Source organism: Falco rusticolus, chromosome 20 (genome assembly GCF_015220075.1).
Source record: "Falco rusticolus isolate bFalRus1 chromosome 20, bFalRus1.pri, whole genome shotgun sequence".
NCBI lineage: Eukaryota > Metazoa > Chordata > Aves > Falconiformes > Falconidae > Falco > Falco rusticolus.
This window is the reverse complement of record NC_051206.1, coordinates 1,151,740-1,171,411: the sequence shown is the minus strand read 5'-3', so window position 1 is coordinate 1,171,411 and position 19,672 is coordinate 1,151,740. Positions and strand designations below refer to the sequence as shown.

General features: G+C 48.1%; 1 protein-coding gene across 6 annotated transcripts in view; it reads left to right on the top strand.

Moving 5' to 3' along the window:
• LOC119140339 (tetraspanin-15-like) overlaps positions 1-19,672 on the top strand; it is a 99,053-nt gene that overhangs the window by 55,531 nt on the left and 23,850 nt on the right. For all 6 annotated transcript variants that reach the window (XM_037371601.1, XM_037371603.1, XM_037371599.1 and 3 more), the window contains exons 4-5: positions 4,346-4,531; positions 19,208-19,282. In XM_037371601.1, the coding sequence (XP_037227498.1) occupies positions 4,346-4,531; positions 19,208-19,282 (261 nt within the window). The remainder of the gene's footprint in view (positions 1-4,345; positions 4,532-19,207; positions 19,283-19,672) is intronic.

The following is a 19,672-nucleotide window of genomic DNA, read 5'->3' as shown; positions in this document are numbered from 1 at the left end:
GAGAGTAACTCCTGTCACTTGGGTCTTTTGGATCTTGGGCGCGGGGCTCGTGGCATCTCTGGGATTTTTAGGATGGGGTAGGGCTGTGTATGTCTCTCGTTAGCACTGGTAGGACTATGCGTGTCTCGTTGGCGTTGAGTGGCTGCCTCCGTGCCCAAGCCAAGTCGTGCAAGGATGGAGAAGCAATTACAAGCACCACAGAGCCCATGGCTCCAAGAGAGCTTTGCAAACTCCTTGTCTCACCTGTGGGTTAGCTGCGAGCTCAAGCCACCTATTCGGCACCCCTAAACCCTGCTGGCATCATCAGAGCTGTGTATCATACTATTTTCTGTTCGTTAATTGCCTTTCCATCCCACTTCTTGACCTCCAGGTCTCTAAACAACTCTGTGATCAGTGGGACAGTGATTTCCACCTTTAGCTCTTCTCCTTCCCAGGTCCTCAGCTCCCCACCCCAGCCTTTTCCTTGCCATTAGATGGAGAAAAGCCTGCAGAGGAAACCCAGCATCTCTGCTATCCCACGAAGAAGAGAGGAGGCTGGAGCGAAACAGCTTTGGAAATAGGCTGCAAAGGTGGGGAAGGGGCTCGGGCAGACCTGCAGCTCCTCATCACCCCGAGAAAAGCGCTCTTTACACTGTCAGCTTCTGCAGAATCCCCCCAAGGACTGCCGAGTTGTTTTGCTTCTTGGCGCCAGAGCCGATTTGAGGGGGCTGCACAAAAGCCTTATCGCAGCGTGGTGCGACACGTCGGGTCTTTCCGAATCCATTGGGAAACAGCCCCATGCTTAACTGCGGCTTTGGAGGCTGCTAAAATCCTTCCCAGGGAGAAGGGGTTGGACATAGCGACTTGTACCAGGCTAAGAAATCCAAGTTTGCTATTTTATCTATCCAGGAGTATTGGAGGGAGGGAGGAGAGGAAGTCACGGGGGTCCTTGTTGGGGTGGGAATGGAAATTGGACACCCCGGGGTGGCTGCTCGCTACCTTCCATCTCCTGCCCACTCAGCCCCTACAAACTCCAAGAAGCACTAAAGCCAAACAGGGCTGAAATTAAACCCAAAGGTGATTTCTTGCCAGCTTTTAAGAGGACAATTGATGCAGGACGCCTTCACCGCAAGGTCTGGTGGAGCTGCAGCCGCCCCCTTGGCTTCCCCCATGGTGATGGTTCCATCGTACAGTTATTATCCTGTAGAAATGAGGTAATCATCCTCTCATTAGAGGGTACTTGCAGGTTTGCTTTTTCTCTTAGATGCATTGCAGAGCAGTTGTAATTAGCGGCTGCTGTCTATCCTGGTGTTTGCGCTCTATTAAGGTGATCACTGGGCAATTAACATGTAACTGCAGAGGATTTACCAGCAAACTTCATTATGTGCCTTACCATGTCATCGAGTGTAGGTGGTAGAAAAGGGATGTGATGCCGGGAATCAAAAATATCCGTGCTGATTGAATTTGTAGCGCATAAACAACCCCCCCTGCCCCCCCCCCCCCCCCCCCCCCCCCAGCAACCCGGTGATGGAAACCAGGGCAGCCAGGCTCTGCAAGGGGTGGTGCAAGGTTTTCCTGCACCTCTTGGTGCTCTTCTCTGGGTTAAGGGGGGTGGGATGATCAGTTTTTTGATGAAGTTATTCCCCTCGCAGTTTTTTACGGTGCTGTGTAAATCCTGGCAAATACTTTGACATCGCCGGTTTGCTCCAAACCCATCATTTTTTCACAGAAACGCCGCTTTTCAGGGAATGGCTGGTCTTTCTCCCCAGCTATTTATTTTCCATCCAAATCCCTCCACCATCCATCTTGCAACAGCAGCGCTCCCCGCTCATCCTTCCAAGCGAGCCTTCCTTTGCAATCTGCCTTTGGCTGGGAGATGTGCCAGTGTATCCATCCCTTTCCTCGAGGTGTGTGTTGCTTTGCAAGATGCTTCCTTGTGCTTGAAGCTGCTTTGAGGAGAAGCAACTCTTTTTTTTTTTTTTTTTTTTTTTTTTTTTTTTCAGTTGAAGGGTGCTTTTTAGCAGGCGAGGTGTGGAGATGGGCTGGGATCCAGCCTGCAGCACTAATCCTTTGTTGCAGGGGGCTGGGTGACCTTTTAAACTAGGAGCTAAGAAAGAGGAGAGCCAAGAAATTCAGGTAGATCAGCTCAGTCTTTGCTTGTTAGTCCCAAGGACTAGTTGGAGTTGCTTGGACATACATAGGACGCAGCCTTTTCTAAGCCATGAAACCCAAAAAAATCCGTGCAGCGTGGTTTGGGTTGCCAGCAGCATCTCCCCATGCCATGTAGTGCCTTTCCCCCCTTGCACTTGCTTCCCCCAACCCTTGCACTTGCTTTTTTCCCCCCCTTGCACTTGCTTTCCCCCCGCCTTGCACTTGCTTTCCCCCCCCCCTTGCACTTGCTTTCCCCCCCCCGCCCCTTGCACTTGCTTTTTTCCCCCCCCTTCCTTGCACTTGCATGGCAAGTAAGCGGGGCATGCCCCGCTCCAAAAAAGAGGGATATTACGCACGGCACTGGTCACGGATTTTCCCTGCCAAAGGGATGACCGTGGAGATGCTGGGAGGATGGACCAGCACCACTCTGCAGCAGGCTCATGCCAGCCACGTGCTTTAAGTCAAGGATGCTTTTCATCCCTGGAAAAGCTATTTTTAAGCAACGCACGTGCCCATCCTGAAAACCCTCCTCGGTTTCCCTCCCTTGGTAGCAGCTGACGCCCATCCCATGCATGCTGCTTCCTCAGCCCCTTGAGCATCCTGCTCTCAACCCCCCTCCCAGGTTTGCTCCGTGTACTTTCTGTGATCTCTATCCTCCCTCCCATCACAGATGGATTAATTAAAATGGGGAAAGCGGTTCGGAATGGCAGGGATTAGTGGGGATCGCATGGTGTGCGTTAATGTCTACCCCCCGCCTTCAAAGCCAAATGTATTTCCTGGGACACCGTATAAGAGCTAAACATTAAATCAAACCTAATCCCAAGCCACTGACCTGATACTTAAAATAGAGTATAGAGATGAAACTGTGATTAAAAGCCTGTTATCACAAATAGGCCTGCCTGTTTAGTTTCAAATAACTAAACTGCCTGTAACATATCACACGTCTAAATTTCGTTTTCTGAGAGATTTCAATTCCTTTATAGATGAGATGGAGCCTGGAAGCAGACAGTGATTGATAGACATTAACTAGCTGCAAAACCGCACCAGAAATAGTGTCCAGGCAGAACAGAGAAGAAAAGAAATCAACCCCCCCAAAAAAGCAAAGATTTTGCATTAGAATTAAGGATCAAATTGCCAGTGTGAATTAACAAGAAGAGTTTGAGCGAACTCATCAGGAGCTACGAAGCCTTTTGGAAAGAAAGGTGAAAGTGATGGAAAAGGAGCAACAAAAAGGGTTTTTCCTCCTCTTTGGAGATGTAGGGTTTTGACCACGGGTGTCTGCAGCCAGGGGCTTTCCCCCGGGAGTCTCCTGCTGGGATATGGGATGGGGAGAGCTGCCAAAAGCCCCGTGGAAATGGCTCTGGATGCCGCTCGTTTTCCTCGCTGACCTTTTCAGGTGTCGGCTCGGCACCGGCTGAGAAGTGACTCGCCTTCGGCTGTGCCGCAGGGCCGACGGGCACGATGCGAACAGCTCCTGACAGCACAAAACGCTCGGGGTAGCGTTGCTGGCTTTGATGTTGGAGCTGAAGGGATGCAAACAGCCCTTCTTGGAGCCCCGCTTTATCCCAGCATCGTTAGGCGCTCTTTCTCAATTAGAGGCTGATTCGTTGAAGGGGGAGAGAGGGGAGGAGGGTTGTCATAAATAATCCATTGCTTTTCTTTATGGCACTTTTCATCCAGGGATCAAAAGCGCTTTGTAAGGGTGCAGAGAATTCCGTTTCCAGTTGTCAGTGCCGGTGTGGGAAGGGAGGGTGAGGGGCTCGCTGTGGGTCTGGGGGCAGGTTGGTGCTTGAGCCAGGTGTGAAAATGATGGAGTGAAATTAGTCGTTGTGGGGACGGTGCTAAGGGTGGAATTTGGGAGATGGGCTGTTGGTGTTAATGACTACCAGCCTCTGGGTCTATCAGACCTGAGGTGAGCACCAAGCTGAGCATCCAGGCAGACCATAGGGATACAAGCAGGATAGGGGAGAGGAAAAACCTGGCAAAACCCAGCTTGAAGCTGTCCAGCTGTAACAGCCACGCTGCGATTATACATCCCCTTCCCAACCAGCAGAATAACAGCCCGAAGGGGATGTGCCAAGTGCTGATGGCACCGTTTGGGGTTGGATGTTAAATGTCCTGGAGTTGGGTGGGTTTTCCTTGGCTGTCTGGGACATCTTCCACCTCTGCTTTTTCCCTGTTGGTGTCTGAATCCCATCCCATGCTTCCCTTGCAGATCCTCGGCCTCGTGATCCTGTGCGTTGGGATTTATGCCGAGGTGGAGAGGCAAAAGCACAAAACCTTGGAAGGGATCTTCCTGGCTCCGGCCATCATCCTCCTCCTGTTGGGTTTCACCATGTTTGGAGTCTCCTTCGTCGGCATGGTGGGGAGCCTCAGGGACAACCGGACACTGCTGAAGACGGTAAGACCGATACCGTGCAGCCCTCCGGGTGGTCTGGGTGATCTCCAGGAGGAAAACTAATGCGTCCTAACGAGTCACCAGCATAGCTTACAGCAACGGTGGGCCCCTTCCTGGATTTAACCGCTTGCATGATGTGACTGCTTGGTGTTTTCATCTCACCTATGAAGTCAGAAGAGGGGTATCAGGGAGAGGATGTATTTAAATTGTAGAGCTGGCATGCCAATTTCCCTGTTTCCCACAGCCGAATCCCTCCCAACACCTGCAGGAAGCACCGCTGCCTTCCTCCTGGGGTAACAAGGGAGTTATTCTGGGGGCTGAGGTCCTGTCTCTGGTGGAGCAAAGTTTATTTTAGCCGTGACCATGCCAACAGAAAATAGCTTCGTTTCCTTTTGCAAGGGAGCTCTTAGCAGAGAGAAGAGTTACTTTTGAAGTCCAAACTGGAAGAGATCCAGGACACCAGGGCAAAGCTGTTCACTCCTAACCTGCTCTCCGGGCGTTTTGTCGGTGTGTCGAGCATCTGACCACCTGTCCTCCCTGCAGCTCATCATTGCCCTTGCTCTGGGGTAGCACCCCTGCCTCCAGCGAGGAGCAGGAGGCTGCAGGGTTTTATAAGCTGAATTATAAGCCATTCCCGCCATTCCAACGGGAATGAAGCTTTTCCATCGCCCTCCTCCTGGCCCAGTGTCCATCAGCGAGCTCCGTGACAGCTCTGTCGGCTCTTTGGCTGCATCCAATGCTCCCTCAGTGAAGAAGTTGCTTTTGGTTGAATAATCCGTGCTGGTCCGTGGAGCCTTCCCACCAGCGCACGTGTGCCTTGCATGCTGACAGCTTGCGTAACACCTTCGTCCCCCACTGGTTTGGGTTGATTAGTTTATTCAAATCAAACACTCCGGGTAGCTAGTGCTCACTTGTACCGGCTTGCAATTTTGCTTTTAAAAAATTGCTCAGCATTTGCATTTCCAATTAATACAGATGGAAGCCCAGATCAGAAAACCAATATTGTCTTTGCTTCTGCGTGAGCAGATGAAATTATCGTTGCTTTTTGATACGTCTGGTTTTGTGCCACCTGTGATAGGTGGTGGTTGGCGTGGCACTTGAAGAGGTTGCAGGGATCAAAGTGAGCGAGCGGCAGCGGTTCCCCATCAAATCTCTGTTGCAGCGAGGTACCAGCTGCTCTGTTTGAGGGCTGCCTCCTAACCCCGGTGTCTGGAGGAGTCGCCGAGTGCCCAGGGACATCCCCTCCAAGTGATACTTGTGATGTTGAAATAGCCCCGATAGCTTGCTAGCTTAAAAACTAATTTTTAATTAATTCCCTATCAGCCAACCTTTTCTTTCTGTTTGGATGCTAAGTGGTAACGGTGGGCATTTCCCCTAATCCCTCTTTAACATATAACCCTCTTTCTCCTGTCCATCAAGGCAATTGGGAAAGCTCTGTATTTCTTTACCATCTAAGCCTAGAAAATATTTTTCTGCCAAAGCTGAAGTTACGTTGCTTGCGGAGAACATTTCATCTTCCTTTTCCTTTGTCTGCTTTTAAAGCTATTCACTCTTGTGTTCATTCTATTTAGGCTTGTTCCAAAGAAGATAAGTACTTCAGATTTCCAATAATATTTTTCTTTCTGCGCTAATACTCATGAATCATGGTTAATACTCTGTTTCCACAACGCGGTTTGAATTTGGAAGTGGAAAATTGACACATCAGAGGGTAGGAAATCTCATCCTTGGAGCGACCCAGGGCAACAGAAACCAAAGCTCATTAACGGTATTTCACAAGTTGTCGGCTGAATCAATTCTGCAATGGGCACAGCTGAGCAAAAGAAATAATCCTGCCCGTTTGGGTTGGCTTTTTCTCCCCGTGGATATAAGCAGCTTCACGCCTGCCATGTGGGATAAATAAAGCAATACCCGGTCAAGTCATCACGCACAATAACACTTGCATCCCCTTTGGCTAGGAGATAAGAAGGGGGACGTTTGTCTCGTGTGTTAAAATAAGTTGTATTTCTGGGTGGTGGGGGTTTGAGGTTACTCAAGGCTCCTCGTCTGCCTTTAGTTGGCTGCAGAGCAGCACAATTAGCCCAGTACTACATCAGTTATCATTTTCCAGGAGCAGATAAATGAAGGGATATTCCGTAGAATTGTTTAGGTTGGAAAAGACCTTTAAGATCATCAAACCCAACTGTTAACCCGGCACTGCCAAGGCCACTGCTAACCCATGGCTCCACTAATCCACTATCCATTCCTGGTAATGGATCCAGCCTAATTCCCAGTCTTGGAACTGAAACGTTTCCCCCATGGATATATTCAGCTTGATGGGCACCAGCACAAGGAGGAGGGCACAGCAGCAGTGAGGTATTTTAGAAATGCCCTCGACGATGAGCTAAGTAAGGGTGTTCCTTGCGCGTGCATTGCACAGTTGCACAAAACCAGGAGGTATTTGTGGTCTGCATGGAAGAAAAATCATAATCGTAGAATCATAGAACGGTTTGGGTTGGAAGGGACCTTAAAGACCACCCAGTTCCACCCCCTGCCACAGCCCAGGTTGCTCCAAGCGACGTCCAACCTGCCCTTGAACCGTTCCAGCTGATGGGGCAACCTGTGCCAGCATCTCACCACCCTCCCAGTACAGAATTTATTGTTAATATCTCACCTAAATCTGCCCTCTTTCAGTTTAAAACCATTCCCCCTTGTCTTATCACTACACGCCCTTGTAATGGCACCCCTTCTTGTAGGAAATAGTGTTGCAAGCTCATAGCGGGCAAAAAATGCACTTAAAGAGCATCTCTAAGAGCCGGTGCCACGAGTGTGGGTTTGCGTGTCCACCTCTGGCTTGCTCTGCCACCTTGGATGCCCCGTGGAGGACTTGCCCACTCAAAGGGGTTGAAGGTTTGTATGGGAGCAACCTTAGATTAGTGTTTTCCTGGTGGAGATGCGGCTTATCCCAGCAAAAATGCTTTATCCTTGTATTTTAAACAGTGAGACTGGGCTGCACTGGAAGAACCATCGCTGCTGGTGTGGTTTTATGGTACCGGAGTACTTGATGGTTTGTTGTGCTCTTACCTGCTCATGGTCATATTGGCAAAACCACGTGGCCAAGCCTGGACTTCTCAGTTGTGTTTGTGTTGGAATTGTCTGTGAAACATATTACCATTTCTATCCATCACCCAAAAGTGGGTGCTCCTACCAGGAATTCGTAGGGGGTTTCACTGCGGGGCATCCTCAGTGTGCAGCAACCTCCCCAGGCATGGGAGACTGGAGGTTGCTTTCATTTGTAGAAGTTGTTTCCTACTGGTTTTGTGCCGAATTTTATCAGGAAAACTCTTGAAAAAGACATTATTGGTTAGAGGGTTTGTAATCTATTCGCCTTGAGGCGGAATCTGGTGGTGCAGGGGCCACGGAGGAGGGAGCTCTGCCCTGTGAGCCCCAAAACAGGCTCCAGAGCGACCTTGGAGATCGTATCATGAGGCAGCATAAAAATGCTCGTATTGATGCTGATGGAAAATCAGTGCATGAGTCCCATCAGGCTCCTGGGAGCTTGGGTGTGCAGACGGACTGCAGCTGCTCGAGTGCCTGCACATGCATTGTCAGGCACCCCAAGTTCCAACGATGAGCACAAAACACCCCAAAATTTCAAATCCCTGATAAAAATGGATTTGTCTCTTCATCTGAATAAATGTCTTGTTAACCTGGAGAGCAGGCAATACATCCCTCTCTGTTTAGGAGAAAATATTTCAATGCCCTACAAAAATTGATGGGATGGCACTTGACGTTAATAACCATTTTATTATATATATATATTTTTTTTTTTTTTTTTTTTTACACAAAATGCAGTAGGTGCAGGTGCGCACCTGCTTGTTAAATCCTCGTTCATCTCCCTCGCTTACTGCCGACTGATGGATTTTTATTTCCCTTAGCTCCCTGGAGAAAAAACATATCTCTTAGGCAAAACAGGAAAGCACCCAGCCCCCGAATCTGCTGCTGGATATATTATTCCAATATCCCCCCCTGCAAGGTGTAACACAAATTACATTTTGGTTTTAATCTTTTCCTTATCAGCCTTCTTCTCTCCACTCATTACCTGTAATTGTCATGCACAACCCCACAACGCGTACCCGTGTGTAAGCCAGATGATCACATCTTTAACGACTTCTCTAATAACCCAAGCGAAGTCTATTCAATAAAGCCACCGCCTGCTTGCAATTTTCTGCTCAAGTTTATTAGAAAAATTACCGGCAAGGCCTGGGGATTTTAGCTGCTGGCGCGTGTAATCGGCGTTATGAAGGCTCGTATTTAATCAATGGTTTAAGAATTTGTTTGGAAAGCAAGTTTCTTCTATCGCCATTAACATTTGCAAGGCTGGAAGAACGGCGGATTGTCTGGCGAGAATGGCTTGCCTTTGCTTTGAGGGAGTTCAGGGTAATTTAGCAAATAGACTGTAAAAATCAATATTTCTCTTGCGCAATTAGATGGCTTCGAGGAGCTGGGATGCTTTGGTTTAGGGACTGGAAATGCAACGGGACAGCTGCTCTGGCAGTTGGGTTTTGCAGTTGAATATGCCCAAACTGGCCCCTCTTTGTGCCTTTTTTAGAGCTTTTTTTTGCTAGAAATGTGTTGTGTCTTACTCAGCATCTCCTGCCCGGGGGCTCGGGACCTGTGCGCTCACCCCGTGGATATTTGAGCTTTCAAAAAATCAATAAAGCCCTGAATTTTCAGGGTTGGATTCCATAGAGTTGGTTTTATTTTATGCCGAACAGAAGAGAGATGAGGGTCCATGCAGGCCAAGAAATCCAACTTTTCCAATTTTCTTTTCCATTTGGTAAGTTTTTTGAATTCTCCCTGCCTTGTGTTTGTCAGACTTGGCCACCCAAGGCAGGATTTGACCTTGGGTTTGTGGCAGTGAGAGGTGAGCTGCTCCCGCAGCTCTTTTGGCCTTTTGCAGGTGTTATATTTATATATATATATATATAAATATAAATATATAACCAACATAAAAAATACGTAAATACTTTTTTTTAATATAAATATATATAAAAGCAGATTTATATCTATACTGCTATTTCCAAATGTCAGCAACAGCAAGATGTGAAAAGCAAACTCCAGCAACCGCCGCCAGCTTTGCCACTTATTTTATTTGCAATTTTGTATTTTCACTCTGAAGGTCGACCCACGATGCGACTTCCTGAGCGGGGCTTGATAGCTTGATATTCGCTTTCCCACTCCCTCTCCAGCCCCTGATTGCATGTGTAAATAGAGAGATTAAACGCTGGGAAATGGCAGATATGTCAGGTTTGAAGAGAGGAGCGAGTGCGGCTGCGGGGAAATGGTTGGCAATCACAGAGCTATTGTGTGGCTGGAGAATTGTCCTTCTCCTGGGAAGATAAATTCCCCCTCGAAGAGAGTCAGCTACTAGAGTGATTTGAAGCTTGGGGGCCCTGAATAAAAGCAATCAGGGTAGCGCACGTGTGAAGGAGCACTTTGAGGTCTGAGCTGGTCCAGGCAGCTGGGTTTTGTTCTGATCGTGTGGAGAAAGGGGCAAAAATTAACACAACCCCCCTCTATTGCAGCGGTGCCGTATAAAGCATCCCTCTGCCACGTCGCCAGTGCCAACTCATTACCCTATAGCAGCCACTTAAAACTGATTTTAAGTCAGAGAAGGTGAAAACACCCATAAGTAGCGCCTTTCCCTTGTTTTTCTTCTGTGTTGGGAAGCATTGGGTGAAGTAGTTTAAAAAAGTTTGTGTTTTGTGGATGCGTTGCTTGCACTTAACCCACTTGGGTATTTGGCTCCGGTGAATTCCTTGTGGTTTTATGGTGCTGGAAACCCTTTTGGATGAAAGCAGAGGACGTGGTTGGGGTGTCCAGCTCATCCATTTACCGCAGGGTGTGCGTGGTGAGCGTGGTGACCTGGGGGGCTGGAGGAATTTGGGGTGAAGCTGGGGGCTGGCCTGGGTTTGCAAAGCTGGTGGGTGATGGCTGGAGGTGGATTTTTCTGTCCCTGCAAAATGCATGAGGGAGACCCAGGCGGTTGAAGATGCAGGGGAAAAATGGGAAGTTTGTGGGCAATATGGAAATTCCCTAACAGAAAAAAAAATAAAGCAATTTCCAGCTGAAATGAGATTTGACCAGCATCTTCTTTAGGCTGTTTTTTCAGCTATTTCTGCCCTGTTAGAGGATGAAGGAGAAGGAGTTGCCCCTTTTGCCCTAGCCACAGCAAGAGACCGTGCTGTGTGGTTTTTCCATCAGTGAGATGCGGCTTTTGGAGAAGTGGTTGCAGGTTTTGGTTGCAAAAGGTGCAGGTTTTGGAGGTCAGGTGCATCCCACCTCCACCACAGCGCCACGTGTTACAAACCAGAGCAGCATCGATTGCTGGGACGGCAGCGCTGGGAGGCTCCGGCTGTGTGGTGTCATGGACAGCACACGCCGAGCACGGTGGAAAACTTGATAAAATAATAAAAACTTCTGATTACAGGTTTGCATGAGAAATGAAGCTGCGTTTCGGTGTTTGAACCCATCTGGGGTTATGATTGCTGCTGAGAGAGAGGTCACCAGGCGTTTTTCCACTTGCTTTTGTCAGCTTGTGGGGAAATTTGGGGTTAATTGAGGATGCTTTGTGCAAAGCATCACTGCAACACCCCATTTCTCTTTATGCTTCCTGAGGACTAGGCTGGGGTCCAGGCTGCGCTGCCCCAGCTCCTGCATCCTCAATGAAAAGTTATCTCTGGATATTCTACTACCAGCAGGTTTCAGTGATGCTGCTTTAACTCTCCAAAAAACAAATTCCCGGTAATTAGCACACAAATAGACCCTGCTGGAAAAAAGTGATTGAAGAAACTCCTTCCTGCCGAGGTTTGCTTGGGAATCTGCATATATTTCTTTTTACTTCCTAAGCCCACTGATTATACAGCGTGCTCTGATTACAGGCTTTCTGAACAAAACCACCACTTTCTAGATTTTTTTTTCTTTTCTTTTCTTTTCTTTTTTTTTTTCTGCTTAGCTGCACAGAGGGGTGGATAAATGAGGAGAATCTGACATTTGCACAGCAGCAAGCATTCGGGATTGCCAGGAGAGCTGAAAATATCCCCGACCCAGGAGCAAAAGCAGGAGAATCCCATCTTTGTGCTAGGGACCGGAGCCGGTGCAGCAGGGCTTGGGAGCCGGCAGGTACCGATGCTTCCCTATTTGTGTAACAAGCATCCAGCATCTTCAGCCTTCCCCTGAGTGGGATGGACCTGCAAACCCTCTAAAACTCAAATCCCTGCAAAATACAGTGAGAAAAAGCCTTGCAGAGACCCTCCAGCGCTTTTTACCCAGCCCTATGCATCTAATTTATTCTCCTTTAAATCTGTGATTTTTCAAGCCCTTCTAATTATTATTATTTCATTTGCTTGAGACAAAGTGGCAAACCCCCGGGTGGCAGAAGGAGCTTTGTACGAGAAGTCATGGCTGATCTCCTCCCTTTAAGAGTTGCTTGCCTCTTGGCTGGGACTTTTTAATCACCCCAACGTGCTTTAAAAGGGGATTTGCTTGGCCAGGTTTGGCTCTGAGGGAGAAGAGGGGGCTGAAGCCCTGGGGGAGTTAACGATTCCCTTGCCATACTAATTATCGGCACTTTCACACTGAATTTCTTGCAGTGTGCCCGCTCACCATCTTTCTAGGAGCAGTTTGGGAAGGTTTTGTGAGCAGCAAAAACCCCCAAACTTTATTCTTCCCCAGCCTCAGATGTTGAGCATCACCAGCAGACTCGCAGCATGTCATGTTTCTTTCCTTGGCGCTCACCCCTTCCTTCTTTAATCTCATCGCTAAATTAGCCATTGCAATAATAACAGCCACCCTTGCAGCGAGTTAGTGGGGCTTCGCAGCTTCTGGAAAACCCGATGAAGGGCTGACGTTACAAAATCCTTCCAAAAATCCTCCAAGAGTGGATTATATGGACACCTCTGGAGTTATGTACCTTTTCAAAACGAGTTTCTGATAAATAAGAGTTATATCTCGTGCTGCATTTTGACTCCCTAAAGAGAACCGCTTGAAGTTGGTGCCACCCGTTGCACGGTGAAAGAATGCTGCTGAGCACCCGGATAAGAGTGAGGAGAGGTTTTTGCAAAGTCTGAGGTGATGTTAATAGCATCCAAGTGGTTTAATCTGTGTTAAGAGTTTCCAGTGAATAGCCTGGTGTTCATTAAAGGATTGAGCTGATTGTGCCATTGAAATAGTTTTCTGATGGGGGGGGGGGGGGAAGCAACAAGTACAGAGATCTTTGAAAAGAGGTGATGTTTGATTGCTTGGCTCTCAAAGTCTGAAAAAAATCAGATTTGAAAGGAGCCGTTGCTCATAGAACTGGATGGAGGGGAGGTCTAAGAGGTGACATCCATCCCTTTTCATGAAAACCTCCTTTTCTCTGGGTTTTGGGGAACACGAGCATGTTACATCTGACCTGGTGTTGAGATGGGAGCAGGGCTATAGCCAAGGAAGGGTTAAAAGCAGCTGCAGGCTATAAAAGACCAAAGGGAATAAAAAGGGGGTTTCTGGCAGGTCTGGGGAGCAAATTTGTTCTTCCAAGGGGCAGATCAGGCACCTGTGGGACTTGGTGGAGGTAGGGCTGGTACCTGGGCTGCGGGGGATGGACCACGGCTCTTGGGTAGCCCCAGTGGGTTGTTTGCAAGGCTGCTGGCTCTTCGGGGATTAAACCCAGGCTTCTTGGTTATTCAGCTTCTGAAGCATAAAGGAAATGTGTCTTTTGGCTGGAGGTTTGGCAAATGCAGGCGTGAAACCCAGATGGGGTGACGAGCCCCAGCCTGGGTACATGGGCAGCAGGGGCACGTTGCCTGCCCCCTGAATAAAATAACGTGGTTTGCGTGGATAAATAGTGCCTGGGCAGGGAGGGTTAGTGCTGTACTGCTTAAAACAGAAGATGTTCTGCCAAGTCTCTTCATCTGGGCTTGTTGTCCTTGTTTTATCTGTGTAGGAGACATTCCTGACAGATTTTGGTGGGTTGTTTTTTGGGTTTCTTTTCTTTTCTTTTTTCTCTTCAAAGCAGCTATGAAGCTCTTTCGATGTGGGAATAAACACTTATTTGGGTTTTTCAGAGGAAGGGCTGCATGCAACTGTCAGGAAAAAAGCAAACCCTTAGAAAGGGCCACTCTGCGTGGGAGAAAGCTCTAACATGTCATTGGGAGGGAAACAGTTCTTTTAAAAATTTAAAATTTCAGTCTGGGGATCAAAAGCTCTGTGTTTCTGTGCTTATGTGAAACCATGGACTCTTCTGTGGCCAGTCCCGCCGAAGAAGGAGGAGGTGGCAGGTGCTTGCCAAGGGGATGATTTAGTGGCCTCCAGGTAGAGTGAAAGATTTATTTATCACACGCCCCTGCATCGGGTGTGCTTCACGCCAGCGGCACATTTGATCTGTTCCTGTTTATCAAGAGGGAACAACCAGTTCCCTGTCTGGATGCCCAAAAATGCAGCAAAACCTGGGGGCCACCATCCTGTAAACTCCTGGGCATGGAAACCAGGGTGATTCGTGTTTATAGGAGGAGAAATTAAATTGCACGAGTTTCTTTTCATCTTGGGGATGGGAGGTCCAGATTTCCATCCCTTGATGACCTGTTGCCACTTCTATATGAAAAGGTCCAAACCCTTTTCTTGCATGGCTTTGGTGGGGCTGACTTAGCTCCTTCACTGCAGAAGCAGCTATAGAAATGGATAAAAATAAAATATTGGGGAGGTTATTTGCATGAATGTGGAGTGTACCTGTTCCCACAGGGGTTTAATGGTGACTGTAGAGCCTGGAGTGAGGATTAAAATTCAAAGAGGGGGTTCAAACCCCTCTGTTCTCCTCTGTTCACTCTATAGGGTCTCATTATATGGGGCTTGCAGAGTCTTTTAAGTATGACCAGTAACTTTTTCTCAGTAAAACACCCACTTGATTTCTTAAATTAGGCAGCTGTTTATGATCTGCCTGTACTACTTTAATATGAAGTTCATCAAGAGGGCAGGAGGATTCAAAAGCAGCATCCTCAGCCTCAGTTTTCCCAGTATCCCACTGCAGAGTAGCCAAGAATCTATTTATAAGTTTATTTCTTTTTGTTTTGGCTTGTATTATGGCCTCTCTAGAAATTATCATCCTCGTTACAGTTCTTACTATCTCATCCTTTCCTGTGACTGAGCCGAGGGAGGAAATGGATCATCAAGAAGTAAAATCTTTTCCTGTATCAGCCCCTGGTTGCCACAGGGGAAACTCCTGGCGCCAGGTAGAAAGGAAGGCTTTTTGGGGATTTTCTTTTTCTTTCTTTTTTTTTTTTTTTAATTTTTTTCCCTGCAGTTGTGGCAGCTGGTTACTCTCCCTGGCCGCGCTGTGAGATCACAGCAGCATTTCACAGCTGGAGCTTGCTCATATTAAATAAACATCACAGATTTCTCTGGTGCTTTCATGATGCTCCAGGAGCTCTTCCCTCCTACTGCCTGTGTCTTCTCCTTTCCCCACTTCATCTCTGGCAAACAGCATCCCTCTCCCATCCAAAATCCCTTTGGAGCCACACTGGGGCTTGGCATCTGAGCTTCCCATGGCTTATAGGTGTCTCAAGTGCGTCTGAGCTCAGGAGTGATGCTCAGCCTCTATCCATGGCTCAGGGCTCCTTCCCTGGGCTGGCTCCCAAATAAATCCCTGCGTGGCTTATCCATCCCTCAGCCTCGGTGCCTCCAGCCCGTCCCTGGACCCGTGTTCATCCCTTCTGCCAGGTGAGGACACATTTGAGCTGGAAATTGCAGGTGGCTGCACGCTGCTCGTGGTCTGGAAACGAAGCAGCAGCAGGTTTGCACCCCTCCGTTGGCCAGACCCAGGGCTGGAAGAGTTTACTCTGGACCAGCTCAGGATTTCAGGTGGGTTTTAAGCTTCTGGGAGATGAAACCTGATGGTGAGACATCCCATCTGGTGGAGGGAGGTGGCAGAAAACCAAACACCCAGAGGGCGTACGGGAAGGGATCGCTCCAGGCTACCTATATATTGCTTATGTCAAATGACCCTAATGAAGGGGGTTATTCCCCAAATTGGAAGGAGATTAGTCTTTAAACCTGAGGTGGTGCGTGGTCCCTGGGTGCTTTCCTTCTGTGCTCAGTTGGGCTTTGGGAGACATTAACGATGAGCAAAACGGCGCCGGAGACTAAGAGGAGGGAAGGGAGCAGCTTGGAGCTCTGCTGATGGTGGGCATGGGGGTGATTAGTCTTCTTGTCAAGGTGTTTGAGGGAATTAAGCAGTATAATTTATTGTGAGCTTTTGAATTGATGAGCTATTTAAGGGAGCTGGCTGCAGCCAGTGTAATTTAATCAGAATTGAGCAACTTCTCCCCGATCCAGCCGTCTCGGCCAAGAGGAAGGTTTTACTGGGGAGTTTCTCTCCACGAAAACTGGGCTTTGCTTTGTGCTGGGTGGTGGGTGGGATCCTCAGACACCTTCCCAGTTCCTCCTTCGCAGCGTTTGTCTCCTCTCAGGGCTGCAAATGGTGAAGCCTATGGGTGACGCCGTGGAGGCACCACCACTTCCATGCAAAGGGTGAATTTTTGCAAAATCTGGGGGGGAAAACCAGCTCTTCAATGTACTGCTGGTGGTTCGGTTTATTTTTACTTTGCCATTTGAACTTGCTGCAAATCTGAGGCAGCTCAAGGCAGGGTCTAAATGCTGTTTAATGTGGATTTTCACTCATTATTTTGCTGCTGGAGTCTTTTAAGGACCAAACTGATTTATTGGGGCTGGCAGACAGCAGGGGCTGCAATGCACTGGTTTAAAAGAGACCAGCATGGACGTTGCCAGCAATTTTGCTCCAAAACGTGTGTTATGGTTACCGGTGGTTGCTGTAATCCTTGTGAATGCAAAAAGGTGCCACCTTCTGCTCTGTCCATGCAGCTGGCGAGGGTTTGCACGCTCCGCTCGGCCGTTATTTGGGGGAAGAAGAAGAGTGGTTTTTGCTCAGGCTGCACAATTTTCCAAGCTCGTGCTGGAGACCCAGCTTTGTGGTTGCTTTTCTTGCAAACCCCTCTATAAATTATAAGGGAAATTCTGGGCTTTCTGAAGGCAAAGTTACGTGTGGTGGGGTGCCCAGGGGGGCTGGGCATCACCTACGTAACAACTTCCCAGGTTTGCAGTTTTCCTCTTGCAAGGAATTGCTATTGGCATCTGCCGTGGCTTTCTTCCTATTTAATGCCGCCGCTTTCCCTCTGTTTATGAAGACCTTGAGTTAAACTCTTTTTCTGGGGGGCTTGCTTTCCTGGAAACGATGGTTTGGCCACCTATGAACTTCCTTTTGAAAGCCACGTTCGGTCATCGTTTTCCTAAGAGCTGGGTACAGTTGGTGTCCCATGGACCTTTATAAATCAGATATCAAACGTGGATATTAAATATTACCTTCGATTTCAGTATGCACAGCTGAGTTGCATTGTATAAACCTCGCCTCTTACACCTTGAACTGACGAGCTGCACGGCAGAAATTGAGGCTGGAAGAAGGAAATGGAGCGGGGGATAAAATCAGCGCATGGTGTGCAATGGCCAAAGCGCTAGGAAGAGCGGAAAAACCACCCAGCAACCGGCACGAGGGGTCTTTGGGGTTCAAATCCTGGATTTCTGGGGGGAGCTGCAGGGCTGGTGCTTTCGGAGGGGCCTCTCATGTGTTGGGCAAGAGGAAACGCTGCGCATGCCGCGCCGTGCTGGCTTGTAGGTGATTCTGGGTGTGCTGGTCTGACCGCGAGCGCGGCGGGGTCCCTGCTCGGGCTTCGGAGCTATGGCGGCTTGTCTCTGCCCACAGCGGGCTGGGAAGAGTGCCAACCGCTTCCTGGTACACAAACGAGAAAGCACCTTTTTTTTTTTCTTTTTTTTTTAAAAATTTTTGCTTTTTTCACCCCTTTTTTCCTTTTTTTTGCTTTTTATCCTCCCCTTTTCCTCCTTTGATTTCCTTTTGTTTCCTTTTGTTGTTTCCCTTTTGTTCCTTTTGTTTGTTTCCTTTTGTTTCCTTCTTGTTGTTTCCTTTTGTTTCCTTTTGTTTGTTTCCTTTTTGTTTCCTTTTGTTTGTTTCCTTTGTTTCCTTTTGTTTGTTTCCTTTTGTTTCCTTTTGTTGCTTTTCCTTTTGTTTCCTTTTGTTTGTTTCCTTTTGTTTCCTTTTGTTTGTTTCCTTTGTTTCTTTTTTTCCCTTTTTTTCTTCTTCTTTTTCTTTCTCTTCTCTTTGCTGCCTTCTTCCTTCTTCTTTGCTGCTTCTTGCTTGCTTCTTGCTGCTTCTTGCTTGCTTCTTGCTGCTTCTTGCTTGCTTCTTGCTTGCTCTTGCTGCTTCTTGCTTGCTTCTTGCTTGCTTCTTGTGCTTCTTCTTTTTTTTTTTTTTTCCCCCCTCTTTCTGAGTTTAACTAAGGTGAAGAGCAAAAAACGTTTTCAAACCGGAATTCCTCTCACTGCTGCCGCAGCGTTACGAGCTCTAGCCATGCACCTGACTTGATCAAACCGGTGTACCCCCGCTGCCCTGGCCTTTCCTCCCAAAGCAGCCCGTTTTATATCAGTTCAGATGCACATCATCTCTGCCACCAGATAACAGGTGCTTAGTTAATTGAATTCCTTAATTATGGGATCCTTGCCTAATTATACCTGGCCTGTTATGAACTGATTTAGCTGGTGATGGAAGTGATGCTGCTGCTCTAGTGGAGCCACGCTCGTTGGCTGTTCGCAAATATGCACAGTGCAAATCTCATCAGTGGGTAGATAATTAAAAACCCCGATAGTTTGGGGCATGAAGTGGCATTTTGCTGCAATGGTGCTTTAGTTTTGGCAAGCTTGGGAAATCATTTCGGGGCATGTGGGTCCCTGCACTGCCTGCCTTTGTAAACAGGCTGTTCTAATAAACCAGTGGTCAAAGTGAATATTGTGGTAATAAATTACCTCTTCCCCCCCACTTCCTGCCCCCCCCCTTTTTTTTTTTAACTTGCTTTTGGATTTTTAGCTAGTTACCATGGTAACTTTCCACCTTCCTTTTTCTGGTGAGTCTCCAAAGTCGCTGCTGGAGGTAGCCTTGGGGAGACAAGTGTGAGCCGGGCAGAGCTTTGCTCTCCATCCTCTGCCAAGTCAGGTGTGATGCCCCATGAGACCTCTCCTTTAGGGACCAAAGCATCAAGAGACTGACGGGTGCAGGCTGCAAGAACATCAGACCTTCTCCTTTCAATTGTTTGCTCCATCAGGACATTGATTTCCAGCCTAAATGTGGTGCCACAATCCCTTCTGGCAGAGGCATGAGTTTTATTGCCCATATCTGGGGGATGGATGATCCTCCACTGGATGTTCAGCTTGGAAATGTCAGTGTTCCACCTGGCGCCAGCATCCCATCGCAGAGGGATGCTGCGCACCTGTGACTACCCAGATATAACATTTGCTCCCACTGCATCCCTTTTACCCTTTTCCCCATGCAGAATTTGGCCACTCAGATGGCTTCTTCTTTCAATCCATCCATCCTTCCTTCTTGCCTCACTTTCTATAAGGGAGCAAAATGCTTTACCTGTTAGGACCAAGATCTTTGGAGGAGATTTTCAGGTCCCTGGGGAGCTGGTAATGAAATGACATGACTTCAAAGTGTTTCAAAGCAGCTCCTGGTTTTCAGGTCTCCCTGGTTGTGGCTAACTGCCTGACTTGGAGCGGGGCTAATCCTTCCCTTTCTCTTTTCAGTTCTTCTGGGTCCTTCTGGTGATCTTCCTCACAGAGCTGCTGCTGCTATTCATCGAAATCATCTTTGAAAACAAGGTGGGTGCGATCGGGGAGGCCTTTGGATGCTGCGCGGTGACAGACTGCAGCCCCGCATTGTCGGGGAGGAAAATTCCTCAAGGATCTGTTAGCATGTGCCCTGAAAATGAAGGTTTTCATGGCTCTTGCTCTGCTGGGGCTGCACATTGTGCTCCAGAGCTGCGATGGATCTCCAGCACCACCCAGAGCCGCACCGCAGCTCCCTGTGCAGACTCTCAGCCGTGGTTTTGGTGTTTGGTTTTTTGTTTGGTTTTCTTTTTTTTTTTTTTTCTTGAAGGCTCATTAAGCTCCTCATCTCAATTATGTTAACTGCTGGCTTGCATTTGCAAGGACAGGGACAGGTTAGAGTTATAGCTGAGCTGGCGAGATGGTAAATGCTTCCAACAGATG